Source organism: Castor canadensis, chromosome 8 (assembly GCF_047511655.1).
Source record: "Castor canadensis chromosome 8, mCasCan1.hap1v2, whole genome shotgun sequence".
NCBI lineage: Eukaryota > Metazoa > Chordata > Mammalia > Rodentia > Castoridae > Castor > Castor canadensis.
The window spans coordinates 53,701,744-53,723,164 of record NC_133393.1 but is presented as its reverse complement, the minus strand read 5'-3'; the positions used below and the strand labels follow the sequence as shown (position 1 = coordinate 53,723,164).

General features: G+C 43.2%; 1 protein-coding gene across 3 annotated transcripts; it reads left to right on the top strand.

Annotated features, from left to right (window-relative positions):
• Nucleotides 1-1,679: 1,679 nt before the first annotated feature.
• Nucleotides 1,680-20,947, top strand: Irf4 (interferon regulatory factor 4). 3 transcript variants are annotated; one of them, XM_020161519.2, is made up of 9 exons: nucleotides 1,680-1,751; nucleotides 3,089-3,364; nucleotides 4,536-4,722; nucleotides 5,530-5,618; nucleotides 6,249-6,390; nucleotides 8,395-8,502; nucleotides 10,778-11,131; nucleotides 14,796-14,908; nucleotides 16,679-20,947. In XM_020161519.2, exons 2-9 carry the CDS (start codon nucleotides 3,149-3,151, stop codon nucleotides 16,820-16,822), a joined length of 1,353 nt encoding a protein of 450 aa, XP_020017108.1. In that variant the 5' UTR covers nucleotides 1,680-1,751; nucleotides 3,089-3,148; the 3' UTR covers nucleotides 16,823-20,947. The 3 variants fall into 3 exon arrangements, with proteins under 3 accessions (XP_020017108.1, XP_073939103.1, XP_073939104.1); XM_074083002.1 differs by having other exon boundaries at nucleotides 6,246-6,390; XM_074083003.1 differs by lacking the exon at nucleotides 8,395-8,502 and having other exon boundaries at nucleotides 6,246-6,390.
• Nucleotides 20,948-21,421: the final 474 nt, after the last annotated feature.

Sequence of the window (21,421 nt, the reverse complement as noted above, 5' to 3'; positions counted from 1 at the left end):
GTTTTAAAAGGAGGTAGCTGTGCACAGTCTCAGAAAGTTTCATGCAATGACTGTTGTTTGAACTTCTAAAAACAGAGGATGTGGATGGGTGATGAAAATGCTGAAACTGACCTACTCAGTCCAGAGGGCAGGTGCAAAGTGCAAAAGGCTCTCCTTTGCCATGTCACCCATAAGTAACAGTCTCCTGTCTGTATGTGCACATTTTTTGGAGGGAAAAAAGTAATTCGCTGATAACAATGAATGTGACCTGAAAGTAGCAATCTTTGCTCTGCTATGCAGTTTGTCCCATGTGCCTCTAACAGTTCCTGACAAGTAGTAGGTGCAGGAAAAATATTTGTTGAACGAATGAATCAGTGAAGGAAGAAGAATGGAAGAAAAACAGATTGTAACCAGAATTTTCTTCGAATGAAACTTTGTTGTTTATTGCATAAACTTTCATAATGGAAAATTTACTTGGGTGAAATAAATATACAGCATCCTGTTAGTTTCTGAGAAGGTCCTTTAGTTTTAGGGAAAGCATACCTACCAGTACCTCACTACCTGTTTTGCTCTGGCCTAAACTTTGTTGTTGCCTTAGGTAGGAGACACTGACCCAGTATATAAGATTAAAAGAAAAACTGAGACATAAGTGAAATCAAAAACTTTTCAAAAGTTGCAAGTTGCCCTGGAGTGATGTAAAATCATATAGAAACTGGCGATCTGACAGTTTACACTCAGCCATCCAAAATGAACTGATGAAAGTTCAGAGGCACAAATTCTGGGAGTTGATTTTAGAGGCTACCAACAACTTGGAAATGCTTAATACTTACTACTAGTATTAAGTATTAGGTATTATTCCTTAAATAATATTCCTACTTGGGACATTTATACCTCACTAGGAAACCAGACTGTGGTTGAAACTGTATCATTTTAAAGTGAGCTGAAAGTCAGAAATTATTAAGTACTTGGACACTTCGGGACCCCCATCTCTTTCATGTCACCATCATTGAAACTCTCGGGGTTGTGCATTCTCTGAGTCATTTCAGTTCATCGGTTTAATAGATGCAAAAGTGTGTAAGCATTTCAAACACGTAGTCACAATATTTGAACCACGGTTTATAGTTCAGGGAGTCGGACCCTTTCTTATTTTCTTTTTAATGAATGCGATGCTCTCTAAATTCCGCGGAGAGGAAGGGTTCTCTCTTTGCATTGGCAAGCCAGGGGTGCTCCCCCACCCCTCACTCCAGCTCTTCTATAAGGACAGTCCTCGGTGTTAGGTCACGTGCTCTGCAAAAGTGCCCTTGCTGCTGATTCCTGCTACTACTCGCGCCCCTCCCTCCCTAGTCATCTCACCGCCTTTAGCTTTTACTAGTCACTGACAAGCCTCAGGGCAGCTACCGAGGGCAGGTGCAGAGGTGAGATCCCACTCCGCGCCTCGCCCTTCGCGGGAAATGGCCCACAGTGACTGTCCAGGAGGTCACACACTCCCGGCTCGATCGCGGAGGGTAGCTGGACGCGCCAGAGTCCCGATACTCGCCACCGCAGACCCTTGCCCTAGCCCTGGTGCTGGGGCTGGCAGGCCGGGCCCCCACTCCCGCCGGCAACGCCCCCCCCCCACCATCCCGCAGGCGGAGTGTCCCCGCCCCTCTCCACGCTCCGCCCCCACCGCGGCTTTCAAGCTCTATAAAGTTCCTCTTTCTCACCTCTCTCTCTCAGTTTCACCACTTGAACTTGCGACCAACTGCTGCCCTCAGCTCAGAGTGCCGGGCGAGGTAAGGCGTGGAATCGGACAGAGGAGGAGTGTGAGAGGACAGGGGCTCAAACCGAGGTTCCGTGTCCTATCTCTGGCAGCGCTGGAGACCCCAATTTAGGAGCGGGGAGTGTGCGCGCCGGGTCAGGGACCCCTAATTTCCACCCATCTGCGCTGGGTCCGGCTAGTGTGTTCTGGCTCTATGGAAGGCTGCCTGGGGCGCTGCCAGAGCATCCCCTCCGCTCTCCCGGTTTCTACGTCTAGTCACTTTGTTGGTGCGCCCAGCCCACGTCCGGAAGGCGCCACGAGCTGGACTGACAGGCTAACGGGACTGTCAGGGCTTCAGGAGTGACAGAGGTGGGGCCTTCAAAGGAATCCAGGCAGGGGGCAGGCTTGTCCGCAGGGGACAACGCCTGACCCTTTTGGCCCAAATCCAAGGTCCCTTCTTCCGTTCCTCGTCCTTATGGGGCCCCAACTCACCCCTGGCCCATGGCTACCCAGTTTATGAGGGAGGAGTAGCTCCAAATTTGGGCTGCTCTAAACTCTGCATATTGCCTCCTCCACCCCTTCTCTTGTGCGCTCCTTCACCTCCCAGGCCAGGGAGCTGGTGTAGCCCTCCCCAGAACCCTCCCTGCCTCAGCTGTCCCTCACCTGTCCCTGAGGTCGTGCCGATGCTCTGCGTACAGAATCTCCCGCTACTTGCTATTCTCGACTGATATCCACATTCCGCCACTTGTTGCTTCCAGGGCCCACTTAATTCTCCTTAGCTGGGCAGGACTAGGGTTATTTGGTGGACAAAGAAAGAAGAAAGCGAAGGGGAGGAGGCGTTAGGTCCTGTGCACCTGGAAAGCCTGGACCCAGGCGACACCACGTGAGAGGTCCCCCGCGCATGGGGGCCAAGGGAGTGTGAACTTGGGAGTGGGCAAGAGTAGAAACAAAGTGAAGAGAAAATGGTATGGAAACTGGTTGGGAGTGGGCAAAGAGGAGCAGGAACAAGTGAGTATGTAAACGGAATGCCAAGAGCGGTGGCAGCTGGATTGAGGAAAGTGCAGAAAGTTGTGTCCCAGGAGCTGTTGAGCTGTAGGGTGCATTCAAATAATGGAGAGTTTGGGAAGGTGGGATAGGAGGGTGGACTCCGTGGAGGGCGCGCTCGGTAAGCGGCAGAACTGTAAGTGCCAAAGAGACGCTCCCTGGACTGTCGAGAAAGTGCCTTCTCTCAAGGGACTTTGGCGACATTGGCACTGCACACGCGCGCGCTTCCCAGTCTGAGAGACCCCGGGGCCTCGTGGTCACTGCCGGAAGGGTCTGGGGCAGGGTGCCCCGAGCGCGGTTGGTGAAGGGCAGCTCTCCCCCATGCAGCGCAGAGCAAGTGCAGTCTGAACCCGGGCGCACGCTAGGGCGGCAGTTCTCACACTGGGCATGAACCTGGAGGGCGGAGGTCGAGGTGGAGAGTTCGGCATGAGCGCGGTGAGCTGCGGCAACGGGAAACTCCGCCAGTGGCTGATCGACCAAATCGACAGCGGCAAGTACCCGGGGCTAGTGTGGGAAAACGAGGAGAAGAGCATCTTCCGTATCCCATGGAAGCACGCGGGCAAACAGGACTACAACCGCGAGGAGGACGCCGCTCTCTTCAAGGTCACCGACACGCAGGGAGCCCATGGGCGGGCTGGGGTGGAGGGACCCAGAGCCCGGCCAGGCTTTGACGCGGACTCAGCTGCGAGCCCAGTCAGGAGCGCCCAGCACATGGAGGTTCTGGAGGAAGGGACTGTAAAGGAAGGACAGGATGGGGTGAGCCCCTGTGGGGCAGTGACCTGGAGCATAGGGTGGCGGTGGCGCCTGGCCTCAGCCCCTGGAGAAGGAGAAGGCGGGCGAGGAGAATTGAGCAAGTAAGGGAACAGGTTCCAATCCTGAGCAAACAAAATACTTCCAGGGACTCAGTCAGATGGCTCCAGAAGGAGAACATCCCGGGAGGACTAGGCTGAGGAGGTCGCCAAAGACCCAAGGGCACATGGTTGTTGCTCTGTGGGTTCCTCTGTTTCCAGTCAAGTCTTGGGCCCTTTGGAGCCCTCTCTGCCTCCGTTGGCTACTGTCTCTCTGACTCTTGGCTTTGGTGTGGTGCCCTTATCTCTCTGCTTTTCTGCCTTTCTCACTGTGTCTGTTTTACTCTGTTTCGCTACTTTTCCCTCTGTTTCTCTCTGGATCTTTTCCCCTTTGACTCAGTCTCTGTCCTCTCCTCTTCTCTCCTCTCCCCTCCCCTCCCCTTCCCTCCCTCTCCTCCCCTCCCATCTCTCCCCTCCCCTCCTCTCTCCTTCCCTCCCTCTTTCTGTGTGTGTGCCCCATCATGACTACTTTCCCCCAGAGCAGTTGACCCAGTGAACTGTGAGGCCCAGCCCCCACCTGCAAGCAAGACAGGGTCAGGGGACTTCCTCCGGGAATTTGCTCTCAGAATATCTCAGACTGTGTAACCATCCAGAAATACTCTGTAGGGGATCTGCTCTGCCCACACAGCTCTGTCCTTCCTGGCAAACTTGATTCAGGCACTGGATGGAGAGTTCACTCCAGGGGCCTTCACCTTTTATAAATACCCAGAAAATGTTCAAATGACTGGTCTTCAGGCTGGCAATGATATAGTCCTAAGTGAGAAATATTTTACCTAGAGGACCCCTGATGTCTCTCTGCCCCACATTTTTGGGACAGCAAAAGAGTAAATCTGAAGCACCATTCTTTCTTTTAGAAATACAGTTTCCAGTTTCTTTTCTAAAAGATCCACATTTGACTTTTTGTTCTCTCCTTTCTTTCCCACCAGGCTTGGGCTCTATTTAAAGGAAAATTCCGAGAAGGCATCGATAAGCCAGACCCCCCTACCTGGAAGACACGTTTACGATGTGCTTTGAACAAGAGCAATGACTTTGAGGAGCTGGTTGAGAGAAGCCAGCTGGATATTTCTGACCCCTACAAGGTGTACAGGATTGTTCCCGAGGGAGCCAAAAAAGGTAGGGGCTTTCCCGAATGTGGGTCACAGAACAGAGGCAGCGTCACATATACAGTGCCTTAATTTCATTCCGAGGGTCACTTTCTATTTTTACTTCTCTATAACCTGCTGCCTCCTGCCCGATATTCAAGCCCAGCAGCCTCCTTGCCCATATCCTCTGGGTAATGAGTTGAAAATCTTGTGATATTAGCATAGGATAATTTCCCAGACTCTACATCTGTGTGTGTATGTACCTGTGCGTGAGCATTGAGTGTGTATTTTCCAGTTAGACCATTCAATTACAATATGGACCAAATTTTCAAACAAAACATAGGGAAGACTCACTAAAACTTAGCTTTCAATGAGTAACCATTTTTTAGAAGGGGAACACACTGTACACCCATAGATTGTTACATTTATAGCAACAAAATGCCAACTTTCAGTCTAGAACATAGCCAGGAGCTTATGAAAATTTAGATTCTAGACTTCTTTCTGACCAGTGCATCCAGAGCAGAGCCTGGAATCTGCATTTTAAACAAATCATGCCGGTGACCTTAGCTGGGCAACATCTCTCTGGTGGAGCCCTTTGGTGAGTCACAAAGCACATTTATTTACTACTTTACCTATCACACACAAGTCAGACCTTGTTTAGTCATTTCAGTGGCATGAACAAATAATCACCCAAGGGGGTTGCTAAAAATGCCTTACTTGTCAACACTGTCCTATGCATTCTAAGAATTAAGCTCTTAGGTATTTTTCCAAGATTTTATGTTTAGTTAAATCAGTTCCTTTTTTCACTCTGTGCCATTTCCCTTTTCTCCAAACACAGGAGCAAAGCAGCTTACTCTGGAAGATCCGCAGATGACCATGGGCCACCCATACACCATGCCGGCACCTTACACCTCACTACCAGCCCAGGTATGGGGCGGGTAGGACATGCCAGGCTTCTGGAAGGCCAAGCTATGTCTATGTGGTGGACCAATATAGAGGAGGGAAAACACAAACAAAACCAGCAAGACTTAGATTTTGCTATGATTTGTCCAACAGATGAACAAAACCCCTGGTCACTGAATGAATGTTTCACTTTTCCACCTAGTGTTTAGGTCCCCGTTGGTTAAGTAGAGGAGCTTGGCTATGTCCTGTAAGATATGCTTCTTCTATGGATTCTCAAACTTCTGGGAAGCAGACCTTTTTTGGGAGTCAAAGATTTTAGAGGGAGTGCTCCATCATGTGAAACCACAGAGCAGCTGACCTCTCCAGGCTTCCTGGTGTGAATTGCAGCTCTGTTTTATTCACTTTGGTGGGTAAAAGAAGACAAATTTCCCTGCAGTATTTTTGGTGCCAGACTCAACCATAAGATGAAACTTTATACATATCATTACTTTACAACAGTGTCTCCATTGTGCTTTATGTCTGCTTTCTACCTAGTGTAATGAACAGTTCCTTCCAGTCTTTTTGAAAAGAAGAGGCTCCCTGAGAGTTTGTGGGATATGAACACACCCCTGTACTGATACTTTCATCTCAGCAATTCCTGTGTTCTTTTAGCAGGTTCATAACTACATGATACCACCCCATGACAGAAGCTGGAGGGATTATGTCCCCGATCAGCCACACCCAGAAATCCCATATCAATGCCCTGTGACGTTTGGCACCCGCAGCCACCACTGGCAAGGCCCAGCTTGTGAAAATGGTAAGGAATATGCCAGCGTGTGAGACAGAAGAGCAAATCTAGGCTTGAGACTGTGGAGAATCCTGTACTACAAGAGGCCACCACAGGGCTTTCTTCTTATCAGGGACTGCCAGAAAGACCTCACGGGCAGCTAAGAGAAGAAGGAGGGTTTCTCTGACCTATTGGATGCTAAGTCCTCAGAACCAAGCAGATTCTCAGGGTCCATACTAGGTATTGCCCTTCATGAGCCCTTAACTAAACATCCCAGAGATCATTCCAGGCAGCTAAAATCTGTCCCATTTTTTTCTTAAATAGAGGAGATCATGAAAGTTCGTAAAATGTAAGTAATGTGCCCAAATCACCCAATAAGAGTGAAGATCTCCTATAATCAGATCTCCTAGAACAAGCTCAGTCTTCCCCATAAGAACCAGAAATTAAACTAATTGTCTATATATTTTTTAATAATCTGGGTAATAAGTTAACATTTTTATCCTCCCTGAAAATTCTTAAACTCCATTTGTAATCTTAGGCAAAAAGGGATGGATTTTGGCAGTCTTCCATCCTACATTGCCCTTAATGTCGATGGTGGGTTACATAATATTACCAATCTATTTCTGTCTACCTATCTGTGGGCATATACCCATAATGGGCATATGCCAGCTGTTCTCAGGATCCCCCTGTGCAAGGACATGGGAAGATTATTGAGCTAGTATATGTCCTTCATTGTAGCTGTTTTTGGTATTAAAGGTGACAATAAGAAGGGAGTGAATAAACACCGTGACAAAACCCACAAAATGTCTCTATAGGAGCCTAGCTAGTATTGGGTCCCAAAAGATTTACTTATTCTGGATTAGATGTGGTCTCATGCCTGTAGGGGTTCCCTAGGCATCAAAATAAGATCTCATAGCAGAAGCACTAATTACCTAGGTACAGAAAAGTTTCTCAAGATCTGTCTACCGCAGCAAAACACAAACTTTTAGAACTTTTGAGTTAGGTATGTCCACACACTGACCCTTTTGTGGGTTCTGGGAGTATTGCTCCTTCACAATTCTGTGTTTACCCCCTTTCCAACCATGTTTAGATCATTCCTGCCTTCTGGTATTGAAGATGTCTGTCATTATTTAATGTTTGTATTCAGCAGCATGCTTAAAAGTAACTTGGAATTCAATTTTATTAGTTTTCAAAGAACTAATTGCAGCAAAGTTTGGTTTTCTGTATTGCAGTGCAGGAGTCATCTCACATTAAACTAGTTTCTGAAATTTCAGACCTGTATGCATCAGGCTGTATTACTAACAACTGTAGTAAAGAGGCAGTGCTTCAAATTGGACAAAAATGGAATGGATAGACTTATTTCAATGCATGGGTAACACTAAGTCAAGTGCCAGAACAACTGGGATTATGTTCTCTCTCTCCCTCTCTCTCTCTCTCTCTTCCGCCCTCCAATCTCCCACTCTGCCAGGATCAAACCCAAAGCTTCAAGTGCTGGACAAGTGCTCAACCACTGATTACATCCCCAGCCAATATAATCTCTTTCTCTTCGTGTCTACTGCAACACACAGCTACTAGGCTGCAGGAAACATGATCCTGCTTTCTCCTGAACCCAGAAGTAGCAAACAAAATAAATGCAAACTAAACAACTCACTAGTTTTCAATAGGCTTCTTCAGTGTCAGAACTCATAAAGACCTGAGCTCCAGGCCCTTGCTGTGACCTTGCTTATGTGAGTAGAGTCTCCCTCTGAGACTCACTTTCCCAGTCATAAATGACAGAAAGAGCTCTGGGTTTCCTTTAAAGCTATGTAATGGCTCCTTCCTTCTTCAACTTCGGTTTTTCCTAATGTGCCGTGACTTGCCCTCGCCTCACAACCATGTGCCCTGCTGTCAAGCAAGTGCTTAGAGGATGCTGAGCTTGGGTTGGAAAGTAACAGGGGCATAGCCCCTCTTCCCAAGCTCAGTTCACACTCAGGCAGCCTCAAGGTGCTTAAACGCTCTGCTTAGACATCATCTGATTTTTATTTACAAACGCAGGTTGCCAGGTGACAGGAACCTTTTATGCTTGTGCCCCACCTGAGTCCCAGGCTCCTGGAATCCCCATAGAGCCAAGCATAAGGTCTGCTGAAGCCCTGGCGCTCTCAGGTGAGTGCAGCTCGCTTCTGTGCTTGGCTTCTCTTGCCTTTGGGTAGTTTTGGTGGGGATATAAACACTTTGTACCCCTTGGGTCAGGAGTAGGTGTAGATATATCCTGTCACCCAGGCTATGTGGTCACCATGATGAAAAGGAACCCTATTTGAAGACCTAGCATGAAAAGCCAGCTTGCCTGTGATTCTGGTAATAGTTCCAAACACCACTTGCAGAAATCATTTTAGTTTCTTCTCAGCATCCATCCAAATTTCCAGGAATGTGCAAACACTCTTGTTTCCTTTACCAGGGGCCCTCCTTTAAGCATCATTCTCACAACATAGAGTAACTTCGTCGGAAAGCTAAGGGCTTCTCATCACAGATAGCTGTTGTCCTTCTACGTTTAGCCACAAACTGGTGGTCCTGAACTGTTTGCTGGGGACATAAGTCCTGGCCTCTGGTTTCCATGACATTCTTATGCCAAAAGGAACACACATTTTGATATTCCTCAGATCTTTGATAGGACTTACACAAGTATGGATTCAATCTGATCTGTAAAGTTCCATTTCTAGAAGAATACCTGCACTAGGAAGAGCTTATCTGTTAAGGAAGGCCTCTCTCACAGCTTAGTAAGCATATATCCTATCACTCTATTTATTCTTTAGGTAATATTTTGAATTAATATTAAAAATGAATAGCTTAAGCTTTGGAATTCTCATCTTGCACAGAGCCTCTTTAAAATTCTATAATGGAAAATATGAACTAAGTTTTGAAGATTTTGAGGAAAGCAGAGTTGGCACATTCCTGGTCACAGGGGAATGGGTTTACCTTGTAATTCCTTCCAGTTGTAATGTTCAGGCCAGTCCTGTGCTTCTTCTGAGATGCTCATGAATAACCAAGGGTGATACCTTTTGTGGGAGGTGGCTTCTGAGAGCAAGGCTTGTCTTTGTTTTTAGAAACTTTCAAACCCTTTTCTTGAGCACCTAAGACTTGTGTGGGTGCCTGAACAGTAGGAAATAAACAGCTATTTATATCTCTGCAACCTTGTGATGACATCAAATGAAATGAAACCTGCCCTGCCAGTCACCTCTAATGGCCAACACCCACTCTCTTTGGTGCACCACCTGACTTGCTGTTTATAGTGGCAGAAATTGAAGAGACAGTGATGTGGGCTTAGTCTCAAAACCTGCCATTGAAGAATAAGAGGCTTTTGTGGGTTTCTTTTTTTGGTGTGCATAAGATTAGTTATCAGCCTCAAGTGATTTATCAGAGAACCGTGCTTCCCAGTCATCTACAAACCCCACAGACCCCTGGGCTGCTCCTCTTTACTGGGTGGCCTGTGAAGGAGCTCTTTGAAAACCCAGCTTGAGCCTTTCAGCCTGTGGGTGATATTTTAAAGAGGTTTCCAAAATGAGGAGGCTTCTGTAAATGAATTTGTCTAAAAGTTTTAGAAAGCACAATTTTAGAGTTATTTTCAAGCTTAAATACAAAGCTCAGTGGACTTTCAGCAGGTTTTACATTAATTGTCGACTCTTATAGCATTTTTTTCTCATTGACTCATCTCTTTCCACAAGTTAATTTTATGAAAAACATAACACATATCCAGTGTAGAAAAGTAATTTAAAATCAGAAAATCAAAAAGGGAAAATAAAAATGCCATATTCCATCATCCAGAAATCAGTACCCTAAGGCCTTAAGTGCCTACCCTCCATCTATCTATTTATCTAGCTAGCTAGCTAGCTATCATCTATTTTTTAAATGACATCATGTTGCTATTTTAGGAAAGTTTCAGGTATGTGAATATACTTTCTTTTCTTCTGAAAACAACATTGTAAACATACACACACACTAGAAATTAAACTTAAGAGCCATCCCAAAATCAAAATTAATTTGCTTAAAGAATTCTTCCTCAGTAGCACATGACTTAGTATTTTAGTCACCACTATTGCCATCATTCAAAAATGATCTCTAATATAACTTAAACATATTTTGCATAGAATTAAACATATGCTCCACCTTCCCCCTAAAAGTGGATACAGCTGAGTTAGACAAATAACTTTCTTTCTGTGGCTTCTATAAGCATTGAATATTCTCACCATCTGGGAATCTTTAACATGGAGACAGGATATGCAGCACCTCTTGGATTTCTTTGACCCTGGAACTGCTTGCTTGTTCATGGAGCATTGTGGATGCTAGTGCGTCACCCAGTGCCCTTTGTTCTGGTTTGGTCTTTGGGTATTGTGGCAGGTGTTCCGGGTCTGTCACCACTGACCCCAGAGCTCTGTGTTTGCAGACTGCCGGCTGCACATCTGCCTTTACTACCGAGAAATCCTGGTGAAGGAGCTGACCACATCCAGCCCTGAAGGCTGCCGAATCTCCCATGGACACACCTATGATGCCAGCAACCTGGACCAAGTCCTTTTCCCCTACCCAGAAGACAATGGGCAGAGGAAGAACATTGAGAAGCTGCTGAGCCACCTGGAGAGGGGTGTGGTCCTCTGGATGGCCCCGGATGGGCTTTATGCCAAAAGACTATGCCAGAGCAGGATCTACTGGGATGGGCCCCTGGCTCTGTGCAGTGACCGGCCCAACAAACTGGAGAGAGATCAGACCTGCAAGCTATTTGACACACAGCAGTTTTTATCAGGTAACATATGTCATTATCTGTTAGAATGGAGGTGCTGTTGGGTGTTGCCATGGGGGTTCAAAATGACAAGGTCTGTCCTGCTGCAAGCAGAAGTTTTCCTCCTATTAGAACCAGAATCCAATGGGATTCATTCCAGAATAGATTCCCTGTGTGGGTCAAATCTTACCTCTGCCTGTCTTCCGCTCCCTTCATCAACAGAGGGACATAAAAAGAGTCCTGATGAGATGGCTGGGGTGAATTCTGGTGTAGTCTGATATCTTAAAATTTTGGTTTTCAGCAGCTCTGGTTTTATGGGTAGTATGCTCTCCACAAGCTTATTTGCTTATGTGTCAGCTCTTTTTGGGTTTCTAGAAAAATCATGAAGGTTAGGAGAACACTGATATCTTCCAGGTGGAACAATGCTAGGAGTGTACTAAACTAACTTAGCAAAGGGGAGATGATGAGAAGGCTTCGTGTTGTCTGTCATATGAATGTTTCTAATCATATTTTCCATAAGCAGTTCTTTTTGTTCTTCTAGTTTTGAATTTGTAAAATTAAATTAACTCTGGACTGGTTTTTGTGAACTCTTTGGCCATGCCACTATGGGCTTCATCCAAAGTCCACTAGCTATCTAGCTGGAGGATGACTTTAGTGCAAAGAAGGCTATTTTGTCTGCCTACTAAAGCCAGTTCTTGCCCTACCTTATCCTGAACCTACTCTCTCACAAATGCCCTCTTCTGAAACTCCTCATGTCTTTGGTGTTTCATGTGCCTAGGCTCCCTTGCCTGAACATGCTTTTCCCCTTCACCTGTGTACAGCATGTTGTTTTAAAATATGTATATATTCTGGAATGGCTAAATTGAGCTAAACTGATTAACACTAACAGATTACCCCTATCTCTGGTAAGAACACTACTTGAAACCTACTCTCTCAGCAATTTTCAAGTATACAGTACATTGTTAACTATAGTCATGAGGATGTACATAGATCTCTTCAACTTATTCCTCCTGTGTAACTGGCCCCCTCCCCCAGCCTCTGATAACTAACATTCTACTCTATGTTCATGAGTTCAACTGTTTTATATTCTACACATGTAATATTTGTCTTTCTTTTGTTTTTTAATGTTTGTCTTTCCATGCAAAGCTAATTTCTCTTAGCATAATATCCTCAGGTTCATGTGTGTTGTTTAGAATGTCAGGGTTTCCTTCTTTTTAAAGGTTGGGTAGTATTCCATCGTGTGTATATACCACATTTCCTTTCTCCATTTATCCATAGATGGACACTTAGCTTGATTCCTTATCTTGGCTATTGTGAATAGTGCCGCAATGAACACGGGAGTACAGATATTGCTTCAGCATACTGATTTCCTTTTCTTTGGATAGGTACCCAGAAATATGATTGTTGTATCCTAAAGGTGCTTCTTGATTCAATTCATTTAATATAAAAAATGAAGCACTTATGTGCTATGGCATTTCTCACGTTTCCTTGGCCCTTTGAGTTTCAGTGGTCCAGATTTGTTTTGTCTCATCCAAATTCTCTTTTAGTGCCCCAAATAAATATGTTCCCAGATGAATACTCTTACCACAGAGTTGGAACACAGAAAAGAAAGAGAGTCATCTCTAGCTCTCTAAGGCAGCTGCTTGGTAAAGAAGACGCATGGGGCTGGATGCCCTTGATCTAAGCAGCAGATCCTCTCCAAGTCTTGGCCTGACTGGCCTGTCTGCCTTAGAGTCAGGTCTGGTGTTCATGATGAGAGGCAGAAGAGAACAAATAGCCATGGAGGGTGCCTGTCAGAACCTCCTAAATCTGCCTTGGGGTCTGAAATTTGCATACATTCTGGAAGGCAGCCCCATCTCCAACCCTTCCTTGAGCTTACTAAGAGATTGTAAATCTTGATTTCTTTGGATTCATATACCTAAGAGTGAGGGCTTTCTAAACAAAATATCTCAGAAAAATGACACTTGTTTCTCTGAATTTCTCTTGCTATGCATGTTTAAAGGAAGTAGAATCTTCCATCGTAACTGAGCTGTAAAGTACACTTTGAGTCACAGGTGCACAGGTGACACTTGGGTACAGGCAAGAAGCTGATATAAGAGAAGAATGACATTCTCAGACTGCAAATTCACTAGAATTCAATATTTATTTGTGAGCAAGAGTTGCTTTTTTTTTCCTTCTTATGTAACCAAGACATATATTTTTTGCCCACCACAATCTCTGAGTTTTACTGATGTTCAAGGAAAACACAGTGAACCAACCTCCACAGAATGGATTCCCACTGAAATTCTTGTGTCAGCAAGTGTTTGAGCATGACTTTTTCAGAGAATTGTGCCAACCTGCCACTCTAATTAGCTGTGTACGTGTCCCTTTAGGCCACCACAGTGTGAATAGGTTTTACACATTCTGACTAAGTCAGTTGGGTTTGATTTGAATTCTGGAAGACAAATGAAGAAAAAAGCAGGAAGTCAAGTAGTCCTGTGAGTTAGCTAGAAACTCTTCAGTTGCAAAAAGCAGTGGAAATCTTTGATCTCTACCTATTTAGGATTTGCACCCTGCTAGGGACAGTCCCCAAAGGCATAACCTGAGAGTGCATATCTGATAAGGACCACATCTGCAATACTGTTTTGCAGAAGCCTTAGTAGCTCCCATCCATGTAAATTCACTTTTTTTACAGACAAGACCTTGGACTCTAGCTCCAAGAGCATGTGTTCCCTTGAATCTGGGGCAAGGAAATAGTGGTTAACACCTGAGATTGAGCACATGTATTTCTTCTTCTCCTTCTTCTTCCTCTTCCTCCATCCATCCTTCTTCCTCCTTCCTCCTCTTTCTTCTATCCCTCCTCCTCCCCCTATTCTCCTCCTCCTCTTCCTCCTCCTCTTCCTCCTTCTTCTTCTTCTTCTTTTTTTTCTTCTCCTCCTCCTCCTTCTTGTGTGTGTGCCTGAGATGAAACTTAGAGATTTGCATATGTGAAGCAAGCACTCTACCACTGAGCTAAAACCCCAGCTCTGAACAGGTGTCCTTCCAACAATGTTCCTGTCTGTTTTATGTCCTTTGGGTAAGAGCAGAGGCTACAGTATATGCATATCCCCCAGAGTAGGGACTCCTGGGACTTTATCACAACCCTTCCAGGGTTCAACATTCTGTCACTGGGGAAGACAAGAGGTCTGCTCAGTTCCACAGTTCTACAGTTGTAGTTTAGACATAGCTGGTACCTGAGACTTAGATGGCCCAGAAGCAGATGCTAGATTATGTGGCCTCCATAGTTAGGGAGTAAGGTTTTAAAATAGCCCTGGGATGTCAGAACATTCTGGTTTTTTAGAATTAAGATGTCTCCTTTGCATAAGTTGTTCTTTTGGTTCCACATGATTACATTTCTTTTTCTTTTCCACCCTGTTTTCCTTCTTTCGGTGACCTTTTGCATCTTGATTAGTCCAATGCTGCCAAGCGGTGTTCTTAATCTTAAGCCATATTCCCCTAAAAGAATTGGAATAAAACTAGTGCTCTGTCAGGAAACACACACCCGGGACTCTACATGTGATGTCATACCTGGGGTCTGCTTGTTAAGGGTCCTGCTTAGAGAAGCAGAGCCCTACTTCACCCCATCACAGTGAAGAGCCACAAACAGCTGTTGCTTCCTGTTTGGCTGCTTTGCTGGGTTTCTGAGTAGGGTTTTTCTGTGGGTTCACAGAGCTGCAGGCTTTCGCTCACCACGGCCGGCCACTGCCAAGATTCCAGGTGACTTTGTGCTTTGGGGAGGAGTTTCCAGACCCGCAGAGGCAGAGGAAGCTCATCACAGCCCACGTGAGTATTCAGTTATAGTCTTTGAGTTTTCCTATTCTTTATCAAGGGAGAAGTCTCACATGAGAGGCAAATAACAAATGACCTGGGAAAGTTCACAGGAAACATCACAGGAGAAAGCCTATGCCCCATGTGCTGGTTCTGGCATCAGAGAACCAAGGAGGATACTTAGAACCCAGGGCTCTGCTTATCTCATCATTTTTTATTCTTTAAAGAAGTTATTATCTTCTCATTTTATAGGTATTTGAAGGGATGAATTCTAAAAGCTGCCATTTGAAATTCTCCGTATCTAATAAAGCTTTTAAATTGATGTGTAGGTAGCAGATCTCTCTTCAAGAGAGAATCTTTTCCTGTTCACATGCGTATCTTATGGGACCCCTCCAGATGCTTTCCAGCTCCTCTTTTGTTTTAGACTTTTGCACATTATTTATTTATTGGATATGAGTTGTTAGAGGAGTCTGTACCTTTCAAGGAATCCATGTAGATCAGTCCTTCCTCATGGGTTATAACACAGCATAAAGTGGGTACAGTGTGGCCCATAAACATCTTTTTAACAAAAAGGAAACAAGTTTACATAAATAACCTTTAGCATTCATTCATCATAAAAAACAGTCATAAATACCTAAGATTTTTGAATTTGAAAATTTTACTTTTTTACATACCCAGATCAATATACCAACAATATCAAAATTCAGATGATATTTAGCTAATGCTTCTTATTGAAAATTGAAACCTGGGAGTACAATTCAGTAGTAGAGCACTTACTTATCGTTCCCAAAGCCTTAGGTTCAATCTGAATCATCTTAAAATAAACAAAACAAAAAGAAAACAAAAACCCTAAAGCTGATCTTGAACATACAACTCCCCTTCTTGATTGTAAGAACCAACACCAACTAACTAGCCAATAAAAATATTATCCCAGACTTTAGAATTTTCTCACAAATTCTCTCTAGTGATTGATATAATTCATGCAATTATTCAATTCTTGTTATCAACAAAGATTGTTAAATGACTAAATAAACTTGTGTTAATAATCAACACTTAAGAAGTAAATGATAAAATCCTGCATTTGGTAATATAACGGCTTTCCACACATTTAAACAAGAATGGTTCCCCAAACAAGGAACCCCTCCAAATAGTACTGCATTATGAATGTAATTAATTCTGGGTACTTATACAGGGATTATGCCTGTCATTATATATATCATAGAACTTAAAGGCTCAATTTAACAGCATTATTGATTGATGAGGGCCTTCAGCTTGTTTTAGGTGCTGTAATGTCACAAAAAACTCAATGTTAACTTTTGTTTTGGTAAATGTGATCCATGCTCATAACCAATAACTGTCCTGCTTCTGTTTAATTTTCTTTCTTTTTCTTTTACCTTTAGTTTAGAATTATGCCTACTACCCAGGGATCATAAGTTGCTCAGGGTGACCTTTTAATTTGGCCATTTCATCTGATAATGTAGTCTTGGTTAAGTGTGAAATTCAAGAGGCATTTGATTTTAAAGTATCATCTTTAACATTAATCTCAACTGAAACACAGACCTAAGAAGACTCTGTTTGCAGGTTGCGTTATGTAAGAACTGATAAAAAGTGTTTCTTAAGATGGATGTAAATATAAAATGTTTTGATGTTACACCATATAACTTTGGCATAACTTTAACTTAGAACTTAAGCCTTAGACTCTAGAGGGTTATTTCATGATAAGCAAAGTGTTAAAAAAAAAAAAAGAATATCTCTGTAAAATCCTTTTTAAATATCTTATTAAAGGTGGAACCTCTGCTAGCCAGACAACTATATTATTTTGCTCAACAAAACAGTGGACATTTCCTGAGGGGCTACGATTTACCAGAACACCTTAGCAATCCAGAGGATTACCACAGATCTATCCGCCATTCCTCCATTCAAGAGTGAACAACTGTCAAGACAAATTATTATGTTTCATTGTAAATATTTGGCTTTTATGACAACAGTCAGTTGACATCCCTCATTTTCTTTGGAGGAATTCAGAAGTAGGGGCCTCAGTTTCACAGTTGAGGATAACCACAGCAAGAATCTTTGTGGAAAAACGGCTGCATCTGATTGACAGTTGACTTCTTTGGGAAGAAGTGATGGTTCACTGTCCTGACAAGTAGACTATTTCAGTGTTCTAGCATTTGCCTTCAATGCTAACTGTGAAAACTGACCCAGTGCTGTGTTTACATTGACTCCAATGCCATCTTTAATGTGGTAAGGTTTGTTCTTGCTTGAAAACTGAGAAACTCTGCTTTTCTGCTTTTCACCTGTGACTCTGGTGAGGATAGCACTTCAGTATTGTTCCATTTTTCTTTTTTTTTTTTTTTTTATGCAGTGTTTTCTTTTTATTTTGAAGAATGTCAGACCTACAGAGAAGCTGAAAGAATAGTACAGAGAACACTCATACACTCACAACTAGATTCACCAACCATTATTACCAAGTTTATTTCATTTTGCTCTTTTTCTGGACCCACTGAAAATAAGTTGCAGGCATTATGGCATTTCATTCCTAAATATTTTGGTACATACATCTTAAAAATAATGACATTTATCTAAATAACCACAATAGCTTTAAAAAAAGAAAAAGAATTGTAGTAAAATACAGATAACATAAATTTTACTATTTTGCCTGCTTATTGTATAATTGTGGAGTTAAGTACAGTTACAATGTTGTACGACCATCATCGCTATCTACTTCCACAGATTTTTCATCACAAACAGAAACTCTTCCCACTGGACAATAGCTCTACATTTCCCCTGGCTACCTCTATTCTACTTTCTCACTCTGAATTTGCCTCAGGTAACTGGACAGACCTTGTTTGTGCTTTTGTCGGTGGCTTATTTCACTTGGCATACTGTTTTTAGGGCTCATCCAGGTTGCACTGTGTCTCAGAAGGTCATTCCTTTTTATGTCAATTCTATTCCCTTTATAGATGCACCACACCTTATTCATTCACATGGTGACAAACATTTGGATTGTTTTAACTTTTGACTGCTGTGAATAATACTGTTATGAACATCCGTTTACAAGTATGCTTGGGTCCCTGCTTTCAATTAGTTTGGGTACATACCTAAGAGTGGTTGTTCCATTTTTCAGGGAAGTATGTGCTAAATTGGCGATTGCTCTCCCAAAAGAAATGCATTCATGGATATAAGCAGTGTAGCTCTTGAGGGAAATGCTTGTGGAGTGAAGAGACCTGAATCTTGACTTGAGGCTAGGCCACAGTGCCCTTGAGGTGGGCCTGGGGTCTCTTGAAGTGGAGCAATGCCCCATATCCCATGTGTTTCCTCTCCTTGGGCTTCCCTAGAAACCAGTTGGTGAACTTTGTTGCCATTTTCTTAAGCTAATAAGCATTAGGGCTATTCTGGGAAAGAGCATCCTTATCTGTCATACAATCTAATAATGACAAGGCAAGAAGTTTTTTGTTCCTTTGTGTTTTTTTGTCTCTCATTCTTCAGAACTACTGCTAAGACTTTTCTTAAGAAAAGTCCAAGTGAGATGTAGTTTTAAAACTTTATGACATTTCCCCTTCTGGTTGTTTTGTTGCTCTGTTAGTAGTATTCATAGCAACACTAAAGGGGAGGAGCCAGTGGCTCAGGTTCGTGAGCTCTGTCAGGATACTCAAGGCTGGACTCAGCTGACTGAGCAGCTGCGGCTCAGAGGGCTCGTTCTGCTTATTTTGTATATTAGATGCTTCCTCATGCCAATAATAGTCTGACAGAGCCTTAAAATTACTGTACTTTTCCAAAATACAGTTTTTTATATAGAATTCCAAAGATTCCCCCCTTGCTTCCGTAAACCGAACACCTTACTTTTTATTTGTTTTATTTAGATGTGAGTGCCAAGAGCTATTACTTCTAGCCTCAACAAGAGGAAATAGGTCTCAAACACATGCCACTCTTTATTCTTTAATTCATTTCCCAAGTACATATTGAATGCCTATTGTATCTCTTGGTTTACACAGGGCACAGCCTTTTCAGGTTCGGTAAGCAAAGCATTGGAATGTTGTTTCTTTTTTATTTTTTAAAATGGGGGATTAATGTTAAAATAACACATATAAATTACAGAAAATGTAAGCAATCTAGAAGAGGGAAAAAAACCATGTTTTGTTTTTTGTTTTTTCCTATCTCAAATCTTCCTCCCTAAAAGTGTCCACAAGAAGAATTGGGTTTATCCTTCCAACACGTTTCAGTTTTCTACAAATTCACCTAAACTTTAAAGCTGTATGGAACCACACACCTTCATGTCACACACTGTTGTACTTAACAGTGCAGACTTACCTTCTCCTTGCAGAGCGTTGTAGAATTTCACTACGGTGTGCCCGAGGGTTTAAGATATCTCATTAGCCACTTGGCATGGACACATTTAGGCAGCTAATTGCATCTTGTGAACTGCAGTAAAGTATACATCTTATAGATGCAAAGTATTTTGGGGTATATTATCCTAAGGGAAGATGAAGATAAAATGAGGTACTGCTATTTCCCCATGGCCATCTTTACTGGAGAATATTTAACCCACCCTGGCACTTCTCCAAAGCTCTCTTCGGGTCTCTTCATTCTCCAAGCAGACTTCAATTGCCATGTAAATTCCTTTTTTGTTGTTGTTTAATATTATACTGCTTTAACAGTGAAGCTGTATTTTCTGGAAAATGCTTGTTGCACCCATGGATGCTGAATTTTTTAATTGGGTGGGAGCCAATTATAGAATAACCTGGCAGCTATCTTAGGCCTTTGGAAAGAAATGAGCTCCTCATTCTTTGTCCAGATAAAGGGGGATACACACACTAGAATTCAGCTTGTCCTCCAAAGAAGATGCTGTTGAAGAGTTCAGCTACTTGCTATGCTAAAGATTACAGGGAGAAAAATGTACACGCCTCACAGGTGTTTGTTTTGGCTTATTTCTTGCTCTTGGAATTTCATGTTTAGTAAAACTTGGGCAGTAATTAATGTCTTCTGGAAAACTGTAAAGAACCAAGTGACCAACTCATTTAAAACTGAAACCCTGGGGCAAAACAGGATGATTAAAACCACTCTGTAGGGAGCCCAGTTAGACTATCAATTTGAGCTGGGAAGAGACTGCTCCATTGTTACACAGCCCTGCATTGTGAGGACTAAGTAGTGCTGCCAGTATAACTGTGACCCAAGCCCAGGAAGCCTGCTGTCTGCTTGGGAAGACTGGAGCATTTGGAAGGATCCCTTGCCTTTCTCTGTCACTTTTCATGTGAGCCCAGCTCTGTGCTCACACACCCTGTGCTAGTTGATGTGCTGCACCAGGAAGGCCCATTGCTACTTTTTATTGTTTTTACATTGGTGACTTGTTAAGTACAAGCCAGATACAATTAAAATCCCTTTTCATTCCTTTCCAAACACAGTCCTCCTTATCTCAAAGGTGTAGGATTTCTGTGTTTATTACCTGTCTCCCTAAATAATGGTAGCTGACTCATCTGTCTAAATGCTGCATTAAGATTGCCCCCACCATACACTCCATGTTGTAAATTGCTTCTTCACATGCTCCACCCGTGAGACTGAGCCACATGGATGTAAGTGAGCCTCATCCATCCCTTGCTTGCTGTTGTGGACCACCTTATCAGATGAATGCAGTGAAGATCAATTTTCCTGGTATTTATTTTCACTTCTTTGAGAAACAAGAAGTGTAACTGAAGTAGATGAGATGTGGAAGAGAAAAGAAAAGAAAGGCCAGCAGGTCAGCCTCACTAGATGCTCCTGTATGCTTCAGACTCTGATATAGAAGGGACCTTATAAGTCCCCTCTCTTCCCCTGCCCTATGTTCTCATTGAAAGGTGAGTGAACTGCTGTTGGGTAGGACCCAGGAGGTCCTTGACTTAAACCCAACACTGCCAGTTCTGGTTCTGCCCTGTCTGAGCCTGGTAGGCAAAGAGGCCTCCAGTACAGGGAAAAACATTCCGCTAAGAATTTTTGTTGTAAATTTGCCTTCCAAAGAACACAAATATGTGTGGTTATGTTTTTAGGTAGTCGATAAATAAAGACTTTTTAAGAAAATTTGTTATGGAGTATGTATGTTATTAAGCACCAACTTCACAGCTCTTTAAAACTTCCTCCTTCTGTTAGGCTCTTTCAGTGAGGCTGCTTTGGCAGTCTACTTCCTTCCTGGTTGTCTATATGTCCCAAACATCAGACCTCAAAGTGCTCAGCTTATTAAAAAAAAAAAGAAAGAGAGAGAGAGAGAGAACGAGAGAGAGAGAGAGAGAAAAGAAAGAAAGAAAACCTGAAAACATTGACCCAGAATTGAGCATCAGATGTAGTTGGAAGCTGTAAGTACATATGAGAATATTTATTTATTCTTCACCCTTCCCTGTACAGGTACTCTTCCCTGTACCTGTGTTCTGAAAAATCTAGTAGACCCAGGGGAGTTTCTAATGTGTACTTTTATACTCAAAGCTACTCTGATTTTGCTATTGTTAACCAGCATACTGAGGTGAAATGTGGGGAAAGGTGACTTGATGTAGGTGGAATCCT

Bases quoted from the DNA above. Each gene is read 5' to 3' on its own strand.
- Irf4 (XM_074083002.1), top strand. From the start codon at position 3,149: ATGAACCTGGAGGGCGGAGGTCGAGGTGGAGAGTTCGGCATGAGCGCG. The intron at 5,619-6,245 runs GTATGGGGCGGG...GTGTTCTTTTAG, and splicing joins ACACCTCACTACCAGCCCAG to CAGGTTCATAACTACATGAT. The intron at 6,391-8,394 runs GTAAGGAATATG...TTACAAACGCAG, and splicing joins AGGCCCAGCTTGTGAAAATG to GTTGCCAGGTGACAGGAACC.